The sequence below is a fragment of the Tauraco erythrolophus genome, chromosome 1 (genome assembly GCF_009769465.1).
Source record: "Tauraco erythrolophus isolate bTauEry1 chromosome 1, bTauEry1.pri, whole genome shotgun sequence".
Lineage (NCBI taxonomy): Eukaryota > Metazoa > Chordata > Aves > Musophagiformes > Musophagidae > Tauraco > Tauraco erythrolophus.
The window spans coordinates 75,884,871-75,911,445 of record NC_141465.1 but is presented as its reverse complement, the minus strand read 5'-3'; the positions used below and the strand labels follow the sequence as shown (position 1 = coordinate 75,911,445).

Here is a 26,575-nt window from a genome sequence, read left to right as displayed (position 1 = left end):
CTTAGAACTAGATGATCTTTGAGGTCCCTTCTAACCCTAACCATTCGGTGATTCTATGATTCTATGAAAAGGGCCATCCTGTGAAAGGTGGCTGTCGGGGAGGAGGGCAACTTTGACTCTTGAGCTTTACCTAAGTTTCAGTTGGCTTTCTCGTGTGTTCACTGGCCATAGTAAATATATCCTGTAGCAACCGTAACCACACAAGTAATCTCACCTGGGAAATACAGATAAGAAACTCCCACAGAGCATGTAATAAGAGCACTTGCACTTGCACAGAGCAAGGCCTGCCAGGTGCAGTCAGTGCCCCAAAAGGGGCTTCTAGCTGATAATTTGACTTTTTTTAGTGAATATAAAATCATATTGTTTTGAAAATAACTTGACTTTTCAGCTCGTCTCTCTTCCCATCTTGATGGTGATGTTTTTTTAAATTTGAGTCTGTGTAAAGGGCCCATATCAGTGACTGACTTACCATCAAATGGGATGGGGCTTATTAGGTGAGGGGAGCTGGGAGTCATGGTTTTATGACCAGTTTCTGAGTCTCCTGAGATGTGGCAAAGCCAATCTGAAGAGTTCTGTGAAAATTTTTAGAAATAATTGTAAAAGTAACTTAGAAATGTTTTTTTCTATAGCAGGCTTCTGCGTTTAATATTAAAATATGACCCTTAGCCAACGTTTTTTCCTCCATCACATACATTCATATTATCTACCCTGATAGGTCTGGCACCTTTATGGTCTTCGAGCTTGCCTACACAGTAATGCTTACCCTTGGGAAGCCAGGCTGTGTTGATATGACCAATATGTTTCTCTACATTAGTTCCCCACCATGGGCGCCTTCAGGTGAGGTTTGTCTTTTCCAAGTGTGCTCACCTCCTCAAGGCACTTAATGAACCACCTGAGTCAGGAGGAGGGTGATGGCAGTGGAACTCCGTGGCTAGAGGGGTGCTGAGCCTGAAAAGGCTGGTGGGCACTAAAATTGCCGTTTTAAGTTTACTGACCTTGCCAAGGAGATGATTTTGTAAGGCCACTGCTGAGTTAGGGATTGGCGTGCCTGTTTCCATGTAATAAAGATACCCTTCAGCTGCCTCTGTGGAAGATCAGAATGAATTCTATGATTCTATGAGTTGACAACTATCACCTTTTTATCATTAATTCACAATATTTGGTATTTCCTTTAAGCGCAGCTTCCTAAAATCTCAACATTAATTATTGTTGGGTTTTTTTTTTACTTTTAAAGAAAACATCTGGCTTCGACTGTTGCAAGGAAAAGCTTGAAAATATGAAGCCAGGGACACAAGAACCAGAAAATAATATTTCATTGTGCACTTTAAAAATGTTGCAATTTTTAATGCAGTCTCATGATTTGGTGTAATGTTATTCACAATTTTTTGAATTCTTTTGGTATTGTTAGCTAATAAAAAAAGAATAGTTTTTTTCAAGAGGCATATGGAATAATGGGCAGATGCAGGATAAATGCTGAAGAAAATGTAAATGTTCCATTATCATCTATACAAAAGCAGTAATATTGTTAATTCTTGTAACATACCAAAAAGGCAGGAGAAAAAGAAAAGGTATTAGATAATAAATCTTTGCTGTGTGTTTATTTACCAGACATCAAGAAAGTTTGGCAGTCTCCATAATCTGCTTGTAGTCTTGTATGTTCTTTAGATAATTGAACAGGGACATAGTTAAAGGCATGAAAGTACAGAAATCCAAATTTTGGGACGTTCCCTGCTATCTTTTGAAATTAATAAATTAAGATTTGTTTTTCAGCTAATTTCGTTCTCAAAGGAAATAAGAGTGGGTTTATTGCTGTTATTACCACAACTGCCATAGAAAGATTCCTACATTTTGTTAACGTTGAATAGTGATAGCGGCATAGCAAATTCATTTGATCTTATATAATGTTTTCACGGTTAATAAGATTTACATATGACATTTTTGGATGATTAAAAGTACTGGAATTTCATTGCAGTAGGCATTAACTTCTGTGATTGAAGTTAAGGGAGTTTTTTTTTTATAGCTAATCAAGAGTTTAACTGCCTCTGGGGCATTTTAAGAAAATGTTATACTGTACTTAACGAACATTATACTACAAATAAGAGTGATATTCCTGTAATTAAAACAGTCTGGATGTTGCTTAATGAATGTTTTTCTTATCTTAATGTATAGGCAGTAAGGATTCATGTAGTTGCCTTTATTAACTTGTGGAGTTAGTTAAAAAGCTGGTTAAAACAGTAAGTCCATATCAGGTCAATATAAAATGCTTATGTAAGGATTTCATTGCTCTTATAAATCTGACTAGTTAAAAAATAAACACAGATGCTTGTTTGTGCCATCCTAGCCGTATTGCAGGGTAGTATTTCTGCCTGTAGACGTTTCTAAAGTTAAGTGTTGCCTGGGGCACTGCGGGATTCACAAGTATTCTTCTTTATCGTCCGTTTAGGAAATAGTTTAAAATTTCCACCAGACTGAGATTCAAAAGCAAAGAGCGGTTGTTTCTCAATTAGTGTTGCTACACTTGCTGTTGAACTAATAGCATTGTGCGTTTGTTCTTTATTCTGTCATATTACATCAGCTTTGATGTAATTACAATTTTTTTTTTTCAAAAGTAATTGCGGTGCATTTTAGTTTTATAGTTCTGTTCTTCAGCAGTTTTGTATTTACTAATTGGTTGCTAAATTATTCTTCACTGCTCAGTTATTTGGCAGAGAAACCATTCTGAATCAGTTCAGTTTAATGCAAAATAATTCTTCTGCAAAATGATGCCTGACTAAATATAAATAATATTTATGCTTTTCATCTTATTCTGAAAATATCATGCAGGGTGGTTTTTTTTTTCCTCAGCTGAGATCGAGCATCTTTATATTGTTTAAAAGATACTCACCAGCTGGTTTGCATCTGCATGTGTCTGAGTCTCAATTCTGCACAAGTCTCTGTGCCAAAACCTGAAAATAGCAGGTCGACCTACGTATAGCCTAAGAACACATGGAAATGGAACAGTTTCATAATCCAAAATTAATAGCCAGTCCTGCAGGCACTTAAGCACATGGTTAATTTTAAGTGTTTGACTGGTCCTTTTGATTTCTCTGGGCTAAGCACATGCTCGAGTGGGTTTACAGGAGCAATCTCAAAGTGCAGAGAAGACTGCAATATTGTTTTGTTTTTCGTAAGTAGTAAAAATGTCCGTGCTTTATTTAGTAGCATAATTTACATACATTTCTAAGTACAGGAATTGTCGAGCTGTTTGTGCTTTGGCTAAGCATAGACTGCCGTAAATTGCAAATCAATAAAATATGGCCTATTTAGTGAAAAAATCTCAAAAGTATGAAAGGAACCTCAGTTTGTAAAATATCCCCACCACAACTGAAACTAAAAAGAAGACAATTTGTCATAAAAAATCAGAAAATCTGAAAGACCCAAAGTGAGTAGCAAATTTCTTCTTTCTCGTGACTTCTGCAGCACCAGCGTATTGACACTCAATTCATTTCCTTCTGCTGAATCTTCTCAGGCACATCTTTAGTGTAATTTTATTTTAGCTCAGATGTAAATCAGAACTAATTTTAAGGCCTGTACCATTTTCCTTTTCTCTCACACTGTGCAGATATGGATATCTAACCTGCATAGGCTCTGGTGAACATAGTGGCTTTGTGTTACAGCAAGGTCAGTTAACAGGCAGGAATGGCACTTTATTGATTCCGACTTTATCAAGTGCCTGTTTCTTATTTTACATGTAACTCATTAGCCTGCTCCTAAACTGCTCTGGAGGCTTTGGTTGTTTGGGACTCGGACTGTAATCACAGTAATTAGCACTGAATTTTCAAATCCTGGTCTCGATCTTGACCTTGCAGCACTTAGCTGACGCACACGCAGCTGGACCGGTGACGGGAGCTGCGAGAGCTCAGTGGTGGGGATGCTCCCTGTGTCCTGGTGTGGGCATCAGCGCAGAGGAAAAAGAGGGGAGTGGGGAAGAAAAGAGGAGAAAGCATGTCCAGTGAGAAAAGAAATACTGTCCAAACATTGTTATCGATTCTCGTGTATGTGTACATAGAGACGTGGGCAGGTGCAGAGTCGATGTTGGGGCAGAATTAGTAGGAAGGGAAGTGCCTGATGGTGAGCCGGAGGGGAGAACTGGAAGGGGCAAGAGTGGTTTTGCAGTGACATAAAGAATCTCCTCAAAGCTCAACTTTTCTCCAGAGGCCACCACCATGGGTCTGACTATACACAGATTTGGGGGCTTTATATATTTGCTACTTAAGACAGAATTTAGCATGGGGAGCTCCAGGACAGCTTGTCGGTGATATGTGGCTGATCCTACTCCTGAACTGGAAGATGCTTGACCTCAGAAGCTATGGTTTTTCCTTTGTGTTGCACAGCTCTGAGCACACTTGGTGCATGTTGGTTTGTACACAACAGCGATAAACCAAAACAAATCATACATCGATGTCATACATCCAAAGTAATCTCTTCTTACTTCTCAGTGCACATCTTAAAAAAGGCTAATTTTATGTTCAGTCCTTTCTAAACGTCTCGATATAGTATTGAATCTCCATCTTTATTGTGGGATGTTTTTGTTATTTAAAATGTGTTGTAATTTTCTATCGCAGCTGCTAGTTGCAATTCTGTAAAAAACACATAAGGCAAAATCTTCTCTTCAGCAAATGTATAGCTAAACAAAAACTTAAAAATTCTCTTTGCAGCATTGTAGAATTAAAAAATGCAATGTAGAAACAACATTAGTTAACTACATGAAAGCACCTAAAATTTACTTACAGAAATTAAAACTTCAAAACTGTTTATACTTTGTGTCTATGTTTATATATATATCTTTATATTTAGGAAAAGAGGAGAATGAATTGTTATCTTAACTACACCTTCCTTTGGTGAATGTGGCAAAGCAAACGCATCACAGCCAAACAGAGCGCTTCTCCATTGCCCTGCAGTGCTGCGGGTTTGTTTGAGCAGCAGAAAGCATCCCAAAGAGCCAGAAACTTTGCGAATGGTAAAAGCAAAACGAGGCACAGCTCAGCTCGGGAATGCTTTATGGACATGACGAGTTATTCAGAGTTATCCATGCTGTAAGGAAGAGAGCAAACTCTCGACTGTATGTCACGTATGTTGAAGCTCCCCAAGACAGGACACCAATTAACCTTGGATGATAGCAAACACACACACACAGGCTGCCCGAGAGAAGCAGCCTGTTGCCATTAGTAGGAAGCAGCAGCCCTTGTCACCCTGAGCCATTATTTAAATCTCTTCAAAAATTCCCTTATTAAGTCAAAGAACCGTAGCGCTCTCCTCTTCCTCAGAAGCAGACTGTTTTTGCTGCCGTGAAAATAGGAGACGCTAGTAATATGAGAAGCCAGTGGTCCTTTTATTTTTATCCTCACTGTCTAATTTGGCCATTTTGAACAGAGAAGAAAAAAAAAAGATCTTCAGTCAAAGCAATTCAAGGCATGGTGGAGCTCAGAGTGAACCAAAACAACAGGGTCAAATGTAGTTGAAAGAACATAGTGGGGTAAATAAAAGGTCTTTTTTTTTTTTTCCACGTTTAGTGCTGGTGGGAGGAGAAAGTTTGGTTAACTATTTAACCTTTTATCATTTTATGGCTTAGAGGTCTGTGATTTTAAGCCTTTGTCAGTAAGTTCCTGGTTTGTATTCGATCTTTTCTCTGGTGTCCAGTTATATGACTTACATAGATTTACCAGAGATAGGAAAAAATTATAAATAGCAGACGAAGATACATATTTTTGCTAAAATGACTCACCAGCAACTTTGGATTTGGTACTAAGTTTCCATTTAAACCCTAAACTGCTTTCTTCTGCTCACACTTCTCTGCGTTGTGATTTTTTTGATCAGTGGGGCTCTCCTTCCCCGTTTGGCTCGCCTATTTTTTGGCTATAATGTGATGTGTCCTATACGTGGGAGCAAGCGCTTGCTAAAGGTCACTTGGAAGCCCCCTTTTCATTTTTTCCCGCTACGGTTTTTCCAGCAGGCAACTCCTCTCGAGGGAGCGACCCCCTCCAATCTGTCCCTTTTGATATCCAAAGCTGGTTGTTACGGGAGTTAAATTTCTTAATTCGTTGAGTTTTTGTGAGCACTTCTTCAGCCCACCGCGCTCGGTGCCCGCAGCTGGGTGCAGACTGCCTGTCTCCCTAAGGATGCTGTGAAAGCCTGAGGGTTTATTCTTCCACTTTCTTCAAACTCGAGGGACAGGGACCGATTTTATACCTGTGTATCTCCCATCAGTTTCAGGGGAATTAATCTCCACGGTGCGAGATCGTATCAGCCTTTGCGGGGGGAGTTTAAAATCAGACAAAGCCTCTTCCAGGGCACTTTGCCTGAAGTCAAGAGATCTCAAAGCACAAGAGCTGGTGGCTTCTGCCTGCCCTGGCGAGGGGGTTAGGTTTGGAGGGTTTCCTAATTAGTTTTTGGAGGGTCAGGGAAATGCCAGTAGTGGGTCTAGAACAAAGGAAGAAATCAAAATGTAAAGCTGAGTGTTTGATATGTTGATAACCTCCCCAGTTTTAATTTTAGCATAATTGGATCAGGGTGAGTGGCAGTTGTTTGGTAAAGTACCTTCCCGAAGTTCTGACTTTATTCAAAAGTAAATATCATTGCTATTCTCTTTTAAACTAACTCTCTCTTTTTTTTTTTTTTTTTTTTTTTTTACTCACACACCCCCACACACACCCCCTTCCCAAAGAACTGCTCCGTTTACCTCGGGTTTATTTCCACTAGGAAAGCGCTGAGATTTCGGAGACCTGTATTCTGATGGTAAAGCTTGTGACACGAGCTTTTGTTTTCCATGCGAGGATACGTTAGCATTTTTTCACATGTTAACTTTTTAACAAATGCGGGGAATTTCTTTTCCTTGAAAACTGTTGTCCTTTTCTTTTTCCTCCCCTTTTCTCTCTCCTTGATATTTTTATTTCCCTTTTATATGGAGACTTGTAGATTTTGTCACTTCAAACGTTAGCTGTTCCTCCTCTTTTCTTTCGCTTTACAATACACACTAGGAGATTTTTTTTTTTGCATATTCCTCCCCTTTCTCTGTGAGATATTGTAGTTGACCAAATTTAAAACACTACAGTATTTAGGATCCCCGCAGTGCCATTTTAAGTATTTGGACCTGGAAAATGCCCCAAGCAATAACTACCTGAATTGCTTTTAATTACACAATATAGCTGCATCATTTTACTTCAGATTCTTTTTGATTGATGCTGTAAGGCAATTGTAACCATGGATGATGGGATTAAGTGCCTCTTGAAGTGACTTTAGCTTCTTGTGGGAACAAAGGGAAAGAAGAGAACACTTAGTCCCTTTTTGAGTGAACAGCCTTTTTTCACTTGCTATATAAAGAAATACAATTAACAAACATTATCCCCAGAGGTGAATTGAAATGTACATGCGGACAATAACCGCTCTTGACTGCAATTAGACATATATGATCCGAGGTATTTTGGCCATTCATTAGTGCTAATTGTTTGAGAAACAAGCCCACAGAACAAATGATTAAAATGTTAGTGCCATAACCAGGATTATTAGCATGTGTGATAAAATGCATGCGCCGCAGCTGTACCAATAAAACTCTCCGGCGAGGCGCTTTGATTCGACAAATACTCGGCTCGGCTGCGAGCCCTTCGTATTTGCACAGGGCCTGCTGATGTTTATAACAAACAACTTATATCTTCTTTTCTTAATTAGAAAGAATTACTATGCAAATTGCGGGGCTTTGTGTAATTTCGTAGAAGTTTCCTTTGTCTTTGGTGGATTATTTGTGTGCAGTCGTGAGCTACTCCCTAGTAAACTCGACGTAAGAAAACCATTATATTTACTCAGGGGGGTTTTTTGCTCACGTCGGAGAAATAATTTGTAGGAGACTTTGCTGCATTAGCCGAGTTGTGTTCAGTGGGGTCCTGTCCTTCTGCCGCACCACCGCAGCTACCCAGGATTGTGGTTAGTACATGGTTACGTGCATGAAGGTCAGAAATACACACTGTGGAAATTACCCAGCTTTTTTAATGGTTTTATTCAAATGCCTAAAAACGTTCTTTGGAAATGCTTGCCAACACTGTGGCAAAGATTGTAGAAGGAGAGATGTGGCCTATCGAGCAATGCATATTTTTCCATGCATTAGGCAGATCACGGTGTAGCATCTCTTCCATGATGATTTGATCTAGCAAATAAACAGAGGTGGAGGTTAAAGTGCTGATCCTGAAAAATCGCTTGTGGGAGTATTTTACTTGGTGATCTATATGTTATTGGCGCTGAGAAGACTGCACAGGTGTGTGCCGTTAAGCCTATGTGTGAACATGAGCAATGCTGGAATGTGAAAATGCAGTTTACAGCAGGGAAATGTGTATAATTTGGGGTAATTTCACTGGGTGCAGTCACACTGTATGGCTGCTGTTGCAAACTGCAGCATCTTTTAGTAATCCAAAAGGGTTCATTTTCTGCGTCCTGAGGATGAACTATTTGCTCTTGGGTGAAACGGTTCTCAGAGGATCATGAGTGACTTTAACTTGCCAGCTACTTTTACATGTTTTGATAAAGACTTTATTAGAACTTTATGTTTGCTGAAGAAATTGTTTCATTTCCAAGACCCAAGAGCATTCAGCATGCTGCTAGATGCTATGAATGAAAACATGCTGCTGTAAAACAATTTAATGAGCGTTGCCCAATAGCCTAGTCCTTGTTTTAACTTACAGTGCTTGGAGGAAGAAACATTGTCTTAGCAAATTCACTTGGCTTAGGTCCATGTGTTTAGTTTAAAGCATAGTCAAGCTTAGTTTGAATCATTAAAATACTTGCAGTCGGGAAACATATGTAAGATTTTCTTCCTCTTCATGGCATGGGGTTAACAATATAATCGAGATTGCAGAGCTGTGTGTGGGTTTTTTTCCTAAAAAAGTAACTGCTGGGGATGTTTTTATTCTATCAAAATAACAGAAGACGAGATAATCAGGATAGTGTTTCCTGCCAGAGTAGCTAACTGCTCATATGCATAGCACCATGGCCCTTGCCACTGTTTTAAAAAAGTCTATAGGCAAATGGATTTCTTAATAAATCCGCTTCTTCCTCTACATTTCATTTTATTGTACAACATAACGTAGGACTGTACGAGAAAGATGCACAGTGAGAACAGAAGATGGTTTGTTGAGAATATGTGTCAAAATAATAGCGTATGAAAACATTTATTGCAGTCACACCTAAGCATACTTGTTGAAAACTCTTATTTTACTTGTTCTAGAGCTCTTTGTTTCAAAAGGAGAACGACGCAGTCTTGGTCCACTAACACCAGTTCCTCCTGTACACTTTTTTTTTTTCTGGCCATATCTCTTGAAAAAATGATTACTTCTTCAACTTGCTAAAATGTACCATGTGACTATGGTAATTTGACAAATTGACAGTATATTTTTATAATAACTTGTGTCTGGAGAAATCTGTGATTTGGGCCCATGTGGCTACAAAGTTGACTAGTTGAAGAGGAGATACTGATAGTCACCAGCTGATAGTATTTCAAACATCAAGGCTAGTTAGGTGATGGTATTTTAATGGCTTAAATCTACTGCTTCTTCAGAGTCAGGCAGTCTTCTGGGGGAGCCATGCTGCTCCCCCATTGAAACAAATGTTCATAGAACTCAGTGGTGACACCTGACTAAATCTGGTCTGCAGGTAATGATGGTTTTACCTACACAATACTACAAGCTGTCGTGTGTGGTATGTAGAGCAGAGCTGCTTTTGTGGGGCCTGTGGCAGTGAGGGAAACTGGCTGGCTAAACAGCCCCTGGTTCAATGACAGCCTAGAAGAAATCCTGGGGAAATGTGTGACAGGAGATAGGTCTCATCTCAGTGTGCTCTGAGATTGTGGTGTTAGCCATGTCTATCGACCTTCTGGAGGGTTGGTGGGAAGCAGTCATTAAGAGTGCTTCAGGGTCTGCTTGGCTCTAGGCTGGAGTTAACTATTAATGGGCTGAGCTCTTTGGCTCCTTTGTGCCTTTGGGAACTGCAGGGTTGAAGCCATCAGAGAAAGAGAATAGAAAGTAATCACTTTTGTCCCCTCATATATGTTTAGTGAAGGACTGCAGACTTCTTCACTGACCTCTGTGTCACACTGAAAAAAAGACCCTCCTCTTTCCATTTGAGATAAACCACTCTTCCACCTCCTCCTTACTCTCCCGAAGTGTGCCACTGCAAGAAAATGGGATTAAGTGGATTTAACTAGCAGCCACTTGAGTTGCCACAGGTTGTGTTACCATCTCCACTTCAACTCGAGGCAGGGGACATGAAGTGGTTTGTGGGAGAGGGACAAAGAGAGTACTTAGGAGAGATTTGGTGGATCTCAGTTGCGTGTCTCCAGCTATTGTCAGGACCTCCACTACCTAAGTCTTGAAGCTCTTGCAGTTAGAGATGAAGAATATTTGTTAACAGGGGTAGCACTGGCACTTGTATTAAAATACTGCATTGTTTATATTTAACAGCAAAGCTGCCCTGTTTCTTAGACTGAATTAAGCATTACCAGGCATATTGCAAAGAAGAGATTAGCAGTGGGTTTTTGTGGGCTCATAAAGTGAGTCCACCCGAGACATGCAGAGACCTAGCAGAGGAGGTGGTGGAATAGTTGTCCTTTTCAAATTAGTTTACTGAGATAAAACATGATAAAAGCTTTCTCCGTATTTTTAACCTGAGACCTCTATTCAGCTTTCAGGGTGATCACGCCAGGGGAAGAGAGGGTTCTTCAACAGGGTTATATTAGAAAGGCAAGTATCATAGTGGTCTGTCAGCGACACATCGTGTTGGCTCTGATTTAGATTGACTGACCTCATTTCCAAGCATTTGAGGGGGTTAGTCATGTTCATTTTGAAGAAAACTCACGTGCGCGTCTAGCCATGTGTCATCCAAGTGTAGCAACTTGGGAAGCATTATTAAGAGGGACATTGGAAAATGCATGGGACCCTGACATGATGCAATAATGACATGTTCAGCGTGGTGCTAGAAAAGCTTTGCATTATTCAAAGTCCTGAATAATATACATGATAATGCATAATGGTGTTATATGGTTGGATTATATTGTGGCATAAGCAACTTGTGCTCTGAGTATGAAGGCAAATTGTATTATTTTGTCCTCAGTTTCGATGTAGTGGAGTAGGCTTTGGGGGGTACGGTGTGAAATGGGGAGGAACAGGAGCAGGCAAGGGTTTTTTTTTGGAAGGCCATGAAACACAGTGGCACCCTCTGCAATTTATTTCTCCATGCTTGTAATTATGGAGCAAAGCAAGCTCCCTACCACACTCAAGGGCAGCCTCCCCTGGCAGCTCCACTGCCTCCGAGTGCACCAACCCAGCTCACACTTGGGGTGGGTGAGCTGATCCCTCACCGGGAACACCAGTGCAAGGTGGAGACCACCACAAACCTGACACCTGCGTACCATATGGATGCAACCCGCTCAAGCCATGTGGCACCACAGGCTCACACCTGCACTGAAGTGTGGTGCACAAAGCATTGATAAGTTTTAAAAGGCACTGCAGGCAACAACTTGCTGCTGGTGGGTTTAGGAGCTCTGTCAATGGATGTCTGTGCTGTGGATCTGAAAGCTTCTGAGAGGACATGTCGGGATTAGTGAGGTTCCACATTCCATGGAGTTTCTGTTCCTGTTTTCCTCATTTCCCCCTCTGTCCATTTTGCTTATTTAAAATTTGCATGCAAATACGTTTATTGATATAACGCTAAGGTTGCAAAATCAACTTTGCAAACACATGTTTGTTTTAACTGACACCTCCGCTTCATTCACAGCATGCCGTCCAGCTCTGGGAGCAAATGTGGCAGATTGCAGCCTCCTCCCTAAAACAGTCCCAACCCGTTCCCAGCACAGCCTCCATCCCATGGAGGAGTCCTATGACAGGGCAAAACCGACCACCACCCTTCTGTATTTAATACTTGCCGTAGCACACAGAACGGGCGGCAAAATTAAGGCTGCACAGATAACCTCAGCCCTGGAAGTTCTTCAGTTCTGAGTTTTTAAGTTTGCAACTTCTTTTGAACATAGTGGTTTTGGAGTATTATACTGTAATTAGCTGTAATACTGATATCTCCCTACCTTGACTCTTCCTAAGGAAAAAAAAAATATAAGTAACCCAACACCAGCCACTACCTAGATAGGAATGTTTCCCTTTTAAAATATAGCCAAGTATTCATTACGGCATTGCAGCCAAGAGTCTAATTTCAACAATATCCTTTACAGGGTGGATTCTCCTCTGCCAGCTGGTGTTCCTAAGCTTAGTTATCGCTTTGCATCATCTCACAAGTACGTTCCCAGGCGAGCTGTGCTGTATGTACCTGCAGATGATGAAAAGAAGATACGAAAAATCCCATCCCTAAATGTAGATTGTGCGGTGCTGGACTGTGAAGATGGCGTGGCTCTTAACAGAAAGGTAATTAAAAATTATCTGTGTGATGCAATCAGCACTAATGAGAATGTGTGGAAAAACATTGCCTTTGCCTTGGGGAAGTGACAACCAGAGACACAAAGATAAATCTTAAGATACACAAAACGCTTTGTGAAGATGTTTGGAAAATCTGCTTACCCAGAACTGAAAGAGATCCCATGTAAGTGGGGAGGGTGTTTTGAAGGAATACAGAGCTGGGCATAAGCTCCCATCACAGAAGAGTGGGAGATACTGTTATTATTGCTGCATGTTTCTCAGGGAAGAGGAGGCAATGGACTGTGAGAAGAGAAGCAGGAAAGGAAGAGTTAGTTCAGAATCACCAGGTGGGGGGTTTGTTGTTGAAACAAAAGCATCTTCAGATTGCGAGCGAAACTGTGAGTTTGAGTTCGAGCCTTGGGGTGTTTAGAAAGATTCACTGACTGAGCTTTTTGGAAGAACTGCTGTTAGGGGTGTTTCTGAAGGAATGAGAAGTTAGAACTTGAGTGCACCAGGGGTTGGAGGGTGGTTTAGATGGAAGGAGCTGCAAGAAAGCAAGCATGGAGAGCAGCATGGGAAAGAGATGTAGATGTGTTACGTACCAGTGCCAAGTTTTTGTTGACATTGAATTGTGAAAGAAAACAGAATAATCTAACATACATTCAGTTTTGCTTGCAAGCAAATTTTTTTCAGTATCTGAAAATAACCACTTTAAAATGTTTTACATCTTAAGCAAAGTATACAAGAAACTGGTGTAAATATTCCTTAGTGAAAGGTATTTCTGAACAGGAACATAAGTTTGCCATCATATCATTTTCATATTTGTCAGTTCTCCTGTCTATTTTACAGTGCATCAAACTACAGCAAACACTGTTTAGCTTTTGAGTATGAAAGTGTTGTCCAGGAAGTTATGAAAATAGGCTTGAAAATTTTCTGGTGTCATCTCAAAAACGTGGATTAAATTTTATTATTTTTTATTCTTGGGAGTTAATGCTTTCTGGAAGGTCTCCCTTTGATAGTGCTCTCTTTAACCTTCAGGTCTTTACAGGTATATTGGAAACAAAAAAGTTTACAGAGTTTGCATATATGTATTTTAGTTCTGAAAAGTGAAAATAGTATTGCTGAATGTTTGCATGTACTGCTGAAGACAGTTGGAGAACGTTTTGCAGTTGCTAAAATTCTCAGTAGAAGACTAAGATTATATCTGCTGTCATCGTGAATTAATATCCTTTAGGTTGTATTTGGGAGACTGCTGCTGTAAGATTACACAAGACACAATTGTGTCTTAAACTGTGGTATTTTTAGGTGCAGCTTAATTGTATAAACCAAATAATTTACAGCAGAATCATCTATTCGTGATAGAAAATGGATCGAGGTTACAAAGTTGCTAGTAGTAATTTCTAAAGGGTGGTAAAATTCTGGTTCTGTTGAAGTGAAGGAGAGTTATGCCACTGGGTATAAGATTTCAAAGAAATTAGGGGGAAAATCTGTAACAGGAACTTGAGACGACAGATGAGCCCCTAACTGAGCTTAAATGCAAAAAAAAAGAAGCAGACAGGAGGTAGAAGTGGGGATAGGCAATCAAGGAGCAACACAGAAGTGTTGTCCAACCATGTAAGGACAGAATGAGGAAGGTCAAAACTTGGCTGAAATCAAAACTGATGAGGGATGAGCAAGACAAGAATGGCTACTACGAGTGCCTCAGCAGCAAAAATGAGAAGGAAGACCAGAGCAAGTGTGGACTTACTGCTCCATGAAGCCTCAGGCTTTACTGTCAGAGTCTGCTCTCAGGCCTCCTAGGTCATCTCCTAGAAGCAAAACTTGGAAGATGGAGGTAGTAGCCACAGAGGGGAGGAGGGAGTTAGGGTCTATTTAAATAAACTGGTATGTGGGACCAGACAGGACATGCTGGAGGCCGCTGAGGCAGCTGACTATTGTCATCATGAAGCTGCTGTCTGTCATCACTGAAAGATCGTGGTGGCAGGGAGACATTCCTGCTGCCTGGCAAAAGGTAAATGTCACAGCCATCACCAGAAGAGGTAAGCGTGAGGAAGTGCAGGACCACCAACCCCACGCTAGTCTCCAGGGAAGTGATGGTGCTGGTTCTCATGGAAGGTGTTTCAAGGGCCTAAGGACCTAGCCAGAATGGACTGGTCAGGAGCAAATCACACCTGACATACCTGATCGACTTCTCTGAATAGATTACTGTCCTTGAGTGTGAGAGCTGAATAGATGTTGTCTACCTTGACTTTAGCAAGGCTTTCAACATGGTCTCTCATAGTAGCCTGGTCATCAGCTTGAGGAAAAAATGGACTGGATGGATAGACTGTAGGGTGGAGGGAAGTTTGGCAGGAATTGGGTGGTTCATGCTGTGTGCCATTTTGCATCTGCCTCTGCTGGGGCCAGTACTGTTTAACTTCACCAGCAACATGGCTGATGGAATGGAGCGCACTCTCGTGCCAAACTGAGGTGCAACCGATCTGCTGGAGGGCACAGCTGCTCTTCTGGTAGGGCTTCACAGTTGGAGGAACAACCTGGAAAGGTAATGAAGACCAACAAAAGTAAAAGTGAACTCCTGGCACTGGGCTGGGATAAGCAGCCTGCTGGAGTAACGGGCTGGGGTGTGACTCGCTGCGGGCACCTCTGCCGAAAAAAAGGCCCTGGGTGCTGTTTTACAAGAAGCTGAATGGGGTCAGCAATGCACCCTGGCAGCAAAGGTGGCCGACCGCCTCCAGGGCTGTCCTGGCCTGGGTGCAGCCAGCAGGTCCAGGGAAGGGGTCCCTCCCCTCCACTTGGTTCTTAAGGGTCTCTCTGAGGGGCCTGTGCCCAGCTGTGGGCCCCAGGACTGACCAAGAGGAGGGAGACCAGGAATGGCCAGCAAGGTGGTCATGTCACAGGAGGAGACACTGAGGAGCTGGGTTTCTTCAGCCTGGAGAAGAGATGGCTGAGAGGGTCTCGGTGAAGGCTTTGCTACCTGAGGGAAGCTGGATGGATGGCAGAGCCAGGTGCTTTTCAGAGTTGCTGAGCAACAGGACAAGAGCAATGGCCATAAGTTCCATGAGGGGAAAGTTCTCATCTTGAAGTTCAACAAGGCCAAGTGCAAGGTCCTGCACGTGAGTCGAGGCAATCCCGTGCACAAGTACAGGCTGGGCAGAGAATGGATTAAGAGCAGCCCTGAGGAAAAGGACTTGGGAGTGCTGGTGGATGAGAAGCTCAACATGAGCCGGCAATGTGTGCTGGCAGCCCAGAAAGCCAACCGTATCCTGGGCTGTATCAAAAGAAGTGTGGCCAGCAGGTCGAGGGAAGTGATTCTGTCCCTCTACTCAGCTCTTGTGAGACCCCACATGGAATACTGTGTTCAGCTCTGGAGTCCCCAACATAAGAAGGACATGGAGCTACTGGAGCGAGTCCAGAGGAGGGCCACAAATATGATTGGAGGGCTGGAGCACCTCTGCTATGAAGACAGGCTGAGAGAGTTGGGGCTGTTCAGCCTGGAGAAGAGAAGGCTCCGGGGTGATCTTATAGCAGCTTTCCAGTACCTAAAGGGGGCCTACAGGAAAGCTGGAGAGAGACTTTTTACAGGGGTGTGTAGTGATAGGACAAGGGGCAATGGATTCAAACTCTAAGAGGGGAGATTTCGATTAGATATAAGGAAGAAATTTTTTACATTGAGGGTGGTGAGGCAGTGGAACAGGTTGCCCAGAGAAGTTGTGGATGCCCCATCCCTGGAAGTGTTCAAGGCCAGGTTGGATGAGGCTTTGGGCAACCTGGTGTAGTGGAGGATTTCTCTGCCCATGGCAGGGGGGTTGGAACTAGATGATCTTTACAGTCCCTTCCAACCCTAACCGTTCTATGATTCATTCATTCTATGATTCTATGAAATGCTGACCAGAGACAAGGAAAAAAATCTTCCCTGTGCAGGTGGTCCGACACTGGAAGAGGTTGTCCAGGGCAGTGGTGCATCCTCCCTCCGTGGGGGTATTCAAGCCTTGGCTGGACAAAGCCATGAGCAACCTGATGTAGAGCAGTAGTTAGCCCTGCTTTGAGGAGGCAGATGGACGAGATGGTTTTCTCAGGTCCCTTCCAACCTGAATTACACTGTGTGATTTCATAATCTAGTAGCAAAGCATAATTCAAAATGATTGGAATATTGAATTTCATTTGTAGATCTGCACAGATACTCAGGGAGATGTTGAGACTTAGGTTCTGTGAATGTGAAGCTGAAATTATTATTGCTCTTGCAGCTCAGTTTATTAATGTTTCTGAGGTGTTTGGAGACTTTGTGTGAAAGATATGTCAAGAACATGCACTGAAGTAGAGTATTTAGTGGCCCATTGCAAATGGGTCTTCTGAAACTGAGAAAAAAAAAATCACTGAGAAACACAGCAGCACTGAGTCTGTCCTTTAATCATTACTCTTAAAACAAGTAATACTGATGAATTTGACCATTTATTGTCATGTTTTATATCAGTAAAAACACTACTTATGCATTTTCTTGAAACTGCTGCCAAAATGTTGGGGTTTGGGAAAATCAGGACCTGGTTGAAGGTTCATAGTGCCTTGGGCCAAACTTACCTATCCACAGAAGGCCTTTACTTGCATCATGTCCAAGCAGCGAGTTTGAACCACATCTTAACAAGTCTGTTTTAACAAGATGCTATGTGGTTTGTATTAGGATTAAGTTAGATTTGGAGAGATCAAGAATCTGGAATGTTGGCAGCTCCGTTTGCTTATTTAGAGGGAAATGAGGAAGATGAGCCTCTAAAGCTGACAACATTTGCAAAACTGCATCTGTTTGCAGCATCTGCTTTTGAGGCAGCAGTTGTAAATTAAAAATCTTTCTTTTTAATACAATATTTTTTCTCAAAGAAAAATTGAAATATTTTCTCCCCTGCACCCTTTCCCACAACTACATTTTGTAATGGCTCACAGAGAGCACCAGAAGAGAGGAGCCCATACCCAAAGCTGCATACCATTTTAGTGTCTGCATTTCTTACCTTCAAGAGCTACAATACTGACCATGATTTCAGGTATCGTCTGTTGACTTCTCCTTCTTTTCAGTCTTTTTTTCTAGTTGATATTTTGACTAAATCAGATAAAAAAACCTACAGCAAGAAGATCACAAGGAGAAAATTTCTCAGCGAATTTTCTGAGGGGCATCAGTGGGAAGAAATGGCTAAAAAGCAAAGTTATAGTATGCTGAATACTAAGTCTGCAGGTAGGTTGAGAGCTGATCCTGGTGAGTGTAGGACACATGGGGCTTTTGCAAACACTTTGGGACTGGACGGAGCTGTAGGAGGCCTTCAAAAATTCAGAACAGGGAAGATGATAGGAAGATATCGCAGTGTTGCTGAAAATTTCATCCTTCTTTTACAAAGTTAGCTTTAGTCTTACTGAACATAGCCTACTAGTCATGCTGACCTCAAATCCTGGTTGGGGCTCCACATGCTGTTTTTAGAGGTTCAGATGCATAATGTCATATGGTGTGGACTGTCAGCTGCCTCTCCAGGTGTCTGACTCTGTAAGACATTGGGAATTTCTATGACAGAAAAGTTTTTGGTTGGGGGGAGAATTGAATACTGCTAAAGGAAAATTACTTTCCCTGAGCTACTATTCACAGATGAAGATAGGAGCTCTTCCCCACTGTTGTACATGTAAAGTTTCTCCAGTGTTGCTATACATTTCGAAGAAATGACTCAGAATGGCTTGCTTGGTGGTATTAAGTGAATAGTTCAAATAGAAATTCTAGAACTATAAAATTACAAATAATACAGATTGTGTTGACATGTTGCAAATGCATCACACTGTAGAGACTTTTTGTGAAATGGTGCAAAAATAGCCTATATTTATTTTAGCTTTTCACAGGAGAAGGCCTGAATATTCTTTCGTTTTAATTGTAAAAAAAAAAAAAGATAAGAAAGATGGCTGCATCAACATGCCTGACCAAGTCATATAAGTCAGTAAGCTGAATTGCCTGTTATGCCATTGAGAGGTCTCTGTGCAGGAGCTGAGCGACTGTCTGAAGATATCTCGAGGGCTGTCAGCCAAGGCAGCACTCCCTGGTGTAGCTTTCTCTATAGAGCTGTGTTACTCACTGTGCTTCCATGCCAGGTGAACCTGATATCAAGTGGAAGTTTTCTCCTCCTGTTGCAGAAAGGAAGATTTCCATGCCAGTGCTTTCATTTTCCAAGGATAGACTGGGCTGTGATTTCATTGTTGGTTCTCATGGGTCTTGTAAGGTTACCACCCTTACAAGGGAGTTTTCTAGAACAGCATTTTTTTCAGCAAGATCCTGTCTTCAGAGCATCCAGGAGGTGTTAGCTGTCAGGTCAGCCTAGTAAGAGACTGGCTGGAGCTGCTAGTTTAGTGTTTATGCCTCTTTCTGAGTCTTTGACAAGAGTTTCAGAGCGTTTTGATGCCCCCGACCAGTGCTATCAGTGGCTTTATCTTCATCAAGGTCAGATGGATGGTTTTGGATAACTGGAATATATGGAGACTTACCCTGTAGCTCTCTTTAGCATGCCATCAGGCCAGCCAGGGCACAGTCCCTTCTGCCAAAGATGACCATTGAAAATTATCTGTGACAAATTTTAAAGGGGCTGGGATTCAGCCTTTTCTTTCCATGGAAACAGCAGTGTTATAATTCGGAATCAAAAAACACCCCATCTTCCCACCACCCACGTTTTTTATGTCAGAGATGCAAAAGCAATCCCTTGGAGTGTCACATATGACTGGGAAATGTCTGTGCAGTCCTCTGACATAAAACGCTTGAAAATATGACATTTTGTTGTTGTTCCTCTAGAACTATACTAATCTCATTCATCCAATAAAAGTTATTAATTAATATTCAGAGTTGCACTGTAAAATGATATAGGACCAATTAAGGTTTGAGTTTCGAAGCCCTTTTTTGCTATGAATCGTGATTGTATCGCTTTGGCTTTTTTAGAAAGAAGTTACTCTCTCTTCCAGCACTTGAGCAACAGAAGCTCGGGGAGAGGAAGCCTCAGCTCTGTCCTTTCCTCATATCCCTTCCTCAAGAGGGGAAACGACAGCCCCTGAGCACCTTCTGTTCTCCCTGCTCCCCTCTGCAGCGAGGGGAAGTTCAGTTTGGCTAAGAGGATGGATAAGGAAGGACCTGTTTTCTTATCCGTGGCACGGCCTCTTAAGGTCACAGCATAAATTTGTTCCTACTTAATATCTTGTAGCAGCCACTGAAAAGATCAATGCTGTGCTGCACCACAGAAGAAAAAAAAATTCAATTAGTTCTTTTGAATCGTCTGTTTTTAAAAATAGGATTAAAGCCTGACCACTTTTCAAACTGTTCTGTTATGAATAACAGACACATAAGAGATGACTCTGGGTTCATTACAGTTAAGAGCAGATCATCCACATACATGCTGATTTTATGGAGATTTCTCCCCATGAGAATGCCTCCTCCATCTCTCTGGTGATCTGATCCTGGGGTCAGAACAAACAGCACACCGGCGAGAGAGCATCCTTGCCTACCATTTTTCCCCTAATCTGAGGCCTTGTGACCTTTTTATTCCTTATCACTGATGAGAAGAGGCTCTTGCATATAAAATAACACTTCAACTAAATTTGAGGGTGGAGATAAATACATAAAATGGGTCAGCATGGTATATAAAAAAAATCCTGGGCTTTCCTTATTGAAATGCATTTCCTTATTGATCTTATTGAAGGCTTTTACAGTACCAGTGGAAAAGAGCTGCAGTTGGTTTCCATAAATCTCTAGCTACTTCAATTAAAATCAACAGTTTTCCTGTATTATGTGATGATAATCTCTTTTTTTTTTTTCATAAAGCCAAGTTGGTTAGGATTTATCAATGCTGCAGGTATTTCTCTAGGCTCATAGTGAGAGTGTTAGCTAGTACTTCATAGGCACAGTTGCATGAAACATTGATAACTGGGTTATTTTACCGGGTCTTTGCTTTATTTATAATAAATTAGTACTGTACCTAATTGTATTCCTCCTACAGGGAGAAGGCTTGCTGATAAAGTGTGTAGAGAATGATTAAATGTACACAGGCGCATAGTAGGGTGACTTCTCTTCAAAAGATGCACAAAATTAAAATGGGAATGCTGCTTTCCCCGGTGCCTTGCCATTATTAAAAGTCTCAGTAGCATGGGAAATTTCTTGTGTAGGAATCGGGGAGTCCAAAAGTCTCTCTGGTTTATTGCAGGGAAGCTGAACTGTACAGTGAAACTCTGCAAGGCCTTTTTGATCCTTGAAGAGTTCTGATGAATATACATTTTTATGGAAGTTGTAAAGTGTTTTCATTTCCTTATTAATCCCACCATGGTCCTGGAAGAACTGCCACTCCTGAGTGGTAACTGTGACAATAAAAATTTTTGTTCCTATTGTTTTACTCTACAAGCCAATCGTCTTCCTTACATAAAGATTTGTGGATTCATAAGGATGATGGCAATATTCAGCAATTTTCTTCTTAATGAGCTCAGTAATGCCTGCGTCTCTTCGAGTGGAGCCTTTGAATTGCCAGTTATTTCTTTTCCACTGATTCAGATGTATCCAATTAAGTTTGACTTGGGCATGTTCTGATATAACTATTACTACTGACAGAATGGTGTCTAGAAACTTAGGGAAAATGTCTTGGCTCAGTATTAACGGGGATTTCAGGCAGAGATACATGAATAGGACTGGGAAAATGTTTTAAAACATACAGTTCATGTTTGTACGGACTTGGAATTCACAGTACTTCAACACCTGAGTACTGAAGGTTAATTGCAGGACTAGAGGTCATGTATTGCAACACATTTCTGGACCAATTTCCAATATTTCATATGTTTTAATATCAGGAAGGACCTGGCTACACAGCCAGTGAGCATCTAGCACTTAATTTGAAGGGAGCCATTTGGTTTCAAGTGTGCCGCAGAAAATCAAGCCAATACAAAAAGTTCAGTGTACACATGTAACTTAGAAACAATCTGTTGGATCAAATTTGGGGAAACTTTTGTTTATATGCAGAGCCAAGTGTTGAGTTGTACTGACAGGGCTGCAGTGGTACTGGGGGTAAGGAAAACACAAAGGTACTGCCCAGATTGCAGTCACAGGGGTTCTCAGTACTCAACAGTATTTGCTCCAGGTCTCCTTTCCCTTTTTGTTGGCCTTGAGTAGGCAGAGGAATATGTTTGTATGTCCAAGTTTCTGTTGCAATTAATCTTGAAACCTAGTCTTGGACTTAGGACTCCATTGTGCTCCACCCTGCTTATTCTTCCACATTGCAAGGGTCACATTTTGAAAACAGAGAGGCAAGCCAAGCACGAGGAAATCCATGGACTCCATCAACAGGGATGTGGATCAGAAAGTGGTAGGACACAGAGAGAATACAGCACTTGCCCTCTTTGTTAAGCTTTTCTACTAGATATCTGTACAGTCAGAGTCAAGGTAGTGGTCTCAGTGGACCTTTGGTCTGATTTAGGTATGATAAGTAGGTAAGGGAAGGTGGAAATGCATGGTGCTTTTCCCAGTGCATTGGTACCATCAAAGCTGGATCTTTTCCAGGATGGTGAGGAGTAGGGGGAACCTTAGAGATACTCGGAAGATTATGGGCAAAATCTATTGTTTATTTTACCAAACCGCTTAAACATTATCTCTTTACATGGGGTTTAGTAGTATTGTTAGGTAGCAAAACAAGGAAGTGTGGTGGGATACTGGGTAAGAAAAAGGAGTTTTTGATGTCAGAATGGTGAAACAGCATACCTGTACACATAGAAGTTGCAGATGAGGGTGGGGATGTGTGTGGTCATGGTTAGGCTTGAGAACCTTGGCATGTGTCAGCTGAAAGAATGATATTTAACCTCTGTACCTTTGGTTTCTTCTGGAGACCAGAGGAGAGGATTCTAGTGCTCAGTACTTATACAGAAGCCTCATTTCCTTCCACTGTATGTTAGTTAGCAGGAGTCCACAATATCTATGATGCTGCAGATTCTGCAGTCCTTATTCAGATAACATTTCACGATTAATTAAGGACATTTGTGTCTAAATGAGTAATTCAGGATTAAGCCCTTCAGGATTTTGAGCTTCTTCCTCCTATACACCACTATATATTGAATTGAAGGCATGTGTGTTGTGCTAGTTGCAGGACACATCATTCCCAAAATAAGCATAAAACTGTCTAAAAACAGCCTTTTATTTCTCCACTAACTAAGGCAATGCCATGACGTCCCTTCAACTTAGAGTGGAATAATTTATCTCTGTTCAACAGAAGACAAAATACGTGGATTACAATTGCCTAAAGCCCTTTTTTTTTTTACGTATTTTGTGAATGACTTTCTTCTCTGAATTGTGAAAAGACTGTATGTTGAACAGTGATTTATACACCAAAATAATACACTTTCATGAAACAAGCTGGTACCCAAAATAGCTACCTAACCACGTCTCTGGCTTACTGAAACTGGAGAGCATCCAGAGCTACGAGTTCATTGTGCGCTCACACCAGAATAGAATAAATGATACGCGACTCTTGTGATTTTTCTAGCCGCTGTTGTAAAAGCCATAATAAATGTCAACAGATCGTTAGGAAGTGAAAGCATTTGTTTACTTCCATCTAAACCTGCGTAGCTCTGCTGGCTACGTAGTATGCAGCACGCTCCAGGGGCATAAAAGCTCTTAATGTGTCCCCAGGTTGCACATTGCCATGCCCAGAGTTTGGGCCTCAGCTTCAAACCGAGGAATTCTTTTGCAAAGAAGCAAAAAAACATGCCAATGTTTTTTCTTCATTTCGGGTAAGTCAAGCCACCTAGCTACATTTGAAAGCTACTGTTTTGGCAGTGGTTTTTATGTACGTATGGAGGATGTGCAGTTGTTAGCACATCTAGGGGCATTGAGCAAAGTATATTGTATATCTGTCTCCAAAGACGAACGCGCACATCTGCAAATCCAGCATACTACAAGATTCAGATGTTAATGTGAGCTGCTGTGCTGAGGCTGCCCATCTTTCCTTTTGGCTACGAATATCACAAGGGAGATTGTGATCGGTGGTCTCGTTTATCAATAAGGAAAAGTGAGAAGCTCACTGTGGAGTCTGATCAGCAGTTCGCATCTTTTCTGAAAGGCTAAATAAAATCCTAGTGTTCTCTGAGTTTAACTACCATTTCTACCTTTAAGGGAGCTTGGTTGCTCTGAGATTTCGGTTTCAACTCCTGAATGGCTGCATAACATAGTGCTATCTACTGTGTACCATTGTAATCGCTCTTTTTGCTACCCTCCTTCTGCTGCAGTGCATTAGGGCTACCCTCTCCAGAGCAATGTACTAGCCAGTTATTACCTCTTGAATGTTGGGAGAAAAGAATTGTAAATATTTTTCTTCATTTCTGATCACCGAGCTCCAGAAGACCATAAATCCTTGTGTTGTTCCTCATTTGGGAGCAAACGGTTGTAAAGATCCTGGCTGTTTGTTTTAAGATGGCTTGCTCATTCTTTCCTCTTTACTTGTTACAGTCTCTTACTAGATTGCCTCAAAATAGCTACTCCTATGCCAGGCTTGAGATAACTTCATCTTCTAAGGTTTCACAATGCAATCGTGTGTTAAAACGGAATATGTTGAACAAATTGGTATTTTCTTCCAGCTTAGTCAGGTTATTTGGTCACATTTTAAACTTTGATTCCACACAGACCCAATCTTCCACTCGTTAACCAATTATTTTTAAGTAGAATAATTATAGATCATAATTTAGTATGCATTTTCTTGAGAAAAAGGGCAAATTAATACGTGTAAACATGGGTGAATCTATTTAAATAAACTGTCCACAAAATCCTTACAATATGTAAACAACATTTGTTATGCCTTGGAGATAGCATATGATTGGACTCATGAGACCCTGTTTATCCTACTGAACAGTTTCTTTTATAACTTCAAAGGGAATTTTATATATTTATGGCAATAGCAGGGTGCTAAGTGTAGCTAGACAGAAATTATACCTCAGCTATTTAGTTAATGCCAATAGGGATTAAATTAGATTTTATAGCTGTTAGTAGAAGTCTGTTTTGTAGCTAACAAGTGGGATTTTTAAATCCTGGAAAGCATAATCCTATTATAATACTGGCAGCTGAATTAACATTATCTAGGAAGCAAGTCTTCACGGATTAACATTTTTTGACATTAACAAAGAAAAACTAATGCTACAGGGATATTAGATGCTTTTCCCAAAAGTAGGAAAAAAAAAGGAAAATGAATATAGGACAAGATAAATGGCACAAATACTGCAGGAAGGAAAAATGGAGTGAAATATGCATGAAAAATTAAATCTGGGAGTGGCCATGTTCTGCCTCGAATACAAAAGAAATACACCGGGTAGGAAAAGGCTCCACAATTGGTAATTCATATGTTAGCCCACGCGTTGACTTACATATACATTGTGACTAATTCACAGTTATCCAACATGAGCGTGGGATAGCCACGAAGGCCTTCTCCTGCCCTGAGGGCTGAGGTCTTTGCCTTTCTGCTAGATGCTGTAGGAGCCAAGGACTGGCAACACTGCAGATGAAACACTTGTCCCTTTACTGAACAGGCCCATAAAGCTGTTTCACAAAGACTCTGCTGAAGTTCTCCTTACATACCTTGAAGGACAGTTATGGGACAACTGCTGTAGGCAGTGGTGCAGATGAGTGGGTCAATGAACTTGCTTGTCGTCATATCTTATTCTAGGCATTGAGAGACTAAATAGCTATAAGGGTATATGCCGTGTCATACTTCAATTAAAAAAATCTTTGTCCCCATCACAGTTGCAGAGCTAACCTTTTATTACTTAAAATTGTGAAGTATACATCTCTTGTAAATTATTTTAAAAGCTCTGTGTTTAGAATCTGAGCCCTTATTCCCAGCTGCAGCATTGAAATAACGAAAGCATTTTGTTTTGTGAAGGGTTAAGAGGAATCCACTTGGTAAACTTGTAAGTCTCAAAAACATGATGAACAATTTCTTTCAGACTTTGCAACATCATATTCGGTGTTGTTGACCCAGTAGAGGTTTTACTGTAACAGTATCTTTTGGCTGCCATCTTGTCTAACAAATTTCTTCCTTCTTATCAAATAGAGAATTCATTAATGATTAATGAGAACTAAACTGAAAGAATTGGTTCTAACTTTACCTTCCAACTTCCCACTTCCTTGGTTCAGGTAAAGCAGAACTAGATCCGAGTCACTGTTAGACTGGGGTTTTGTTATCAGAGATTTAACCGTGGCTTTGCAAACCTAACACATGGCTTCACAGGTTGATTCTTGGTTTGGTGCTGCTTTTGAAATGCTGCATTCTTCCTCCTTGTGGGTTGCTGCTTTAATGATTATTACTTATGGCTTACATTTTTAGCGAGCATCTTTTCTGCCAGAGCAAGTGTGTATAGCAATCATTGCTGTGGTTAAAACTGTTACCAGAGGTGTGGGCTGTGACTGCTTTAAGGGCTTTCTTAAATCATGGTTGTGTAGCATAGACTTTACCTTGCAGAGCATATAACAACATCTAAGCTGTGAAAATAGTGTGAAATTTCTAAGTTGCCAAACTGTCCTCCTCTGAAGTTAGTGCCATGAGGAAGAATCTTGGCACCATTATGTCAGTGGGAAAACTCACACCATTTGGCATCAACAGGACCAAGACTGGTCCCCTGTTGTGTGCATGTTGCACCAACGATAATGAACCCCAGTGGGAATTGGAAATAGTTGCTTGCCCTCTGTTGTGGCTGTTTTTCAAAAAATCTGTCCCCTAAATGCTTTTTTAAAATTATTTTTCTGTATGTCGAAGTATGCAAGAGTCCATAAGCCTAGTGCTATAAAGCTCGCAGGTAGCTTTTAGCGCTTGCCACAGCCCTGTGAGGTGCTGGGCCGCTTTGGAGAAACGGGAGTAGAATGTGCCTGTGATTTCTCACATCAGTAAGGACATGAATTTGCTGTCTCCCAGAAGCACATGGTCTTTAGATAAAGGACCTATCTCCTTCCCCCTGAAGTAATGAGCAATTCTATAGCATTTTAGAGTTTGCTTCTAGTTTTGCTGTCTGGGTTGGAGATAATACAGATTTGAGTTGTTTTTAAAATGTTTGGCCAGCTCCTCAGCTTGTGTAAATAGGTTTAGCTCGTCATTTTTCATACAGTGACATACAGCAGATGAAGTAGATCTCAACTG

General features: G+C 41.1%; 1 protein-coding gene across 1 annotated transcript in view; it reads left to right on the top strand.

Moving 5' to 3' along the window:
- The first annotated feature begins 823 nt into the window (after positions 1 to 823).
- CLYBL (citramalyl-CoA lyase) overlaps positions 824 to 26,575 on the top strand; it is a 97,467-nt gene continuing 71,715 nt past the window's right edge. The window contains exons 1-2 of the mRNA XM_009989069.1: positions 824 to 837; positions 12,209 to 12,431. Of these exons, the coding sequence (XP_009987371.1) occupies positions 824 to 837; positions 12,209 to 12,431 (237 nt within the window). The remainder of the gene's footprint in view (positions 838 to 12,208; positions 12,432 to 26,575) is intronic.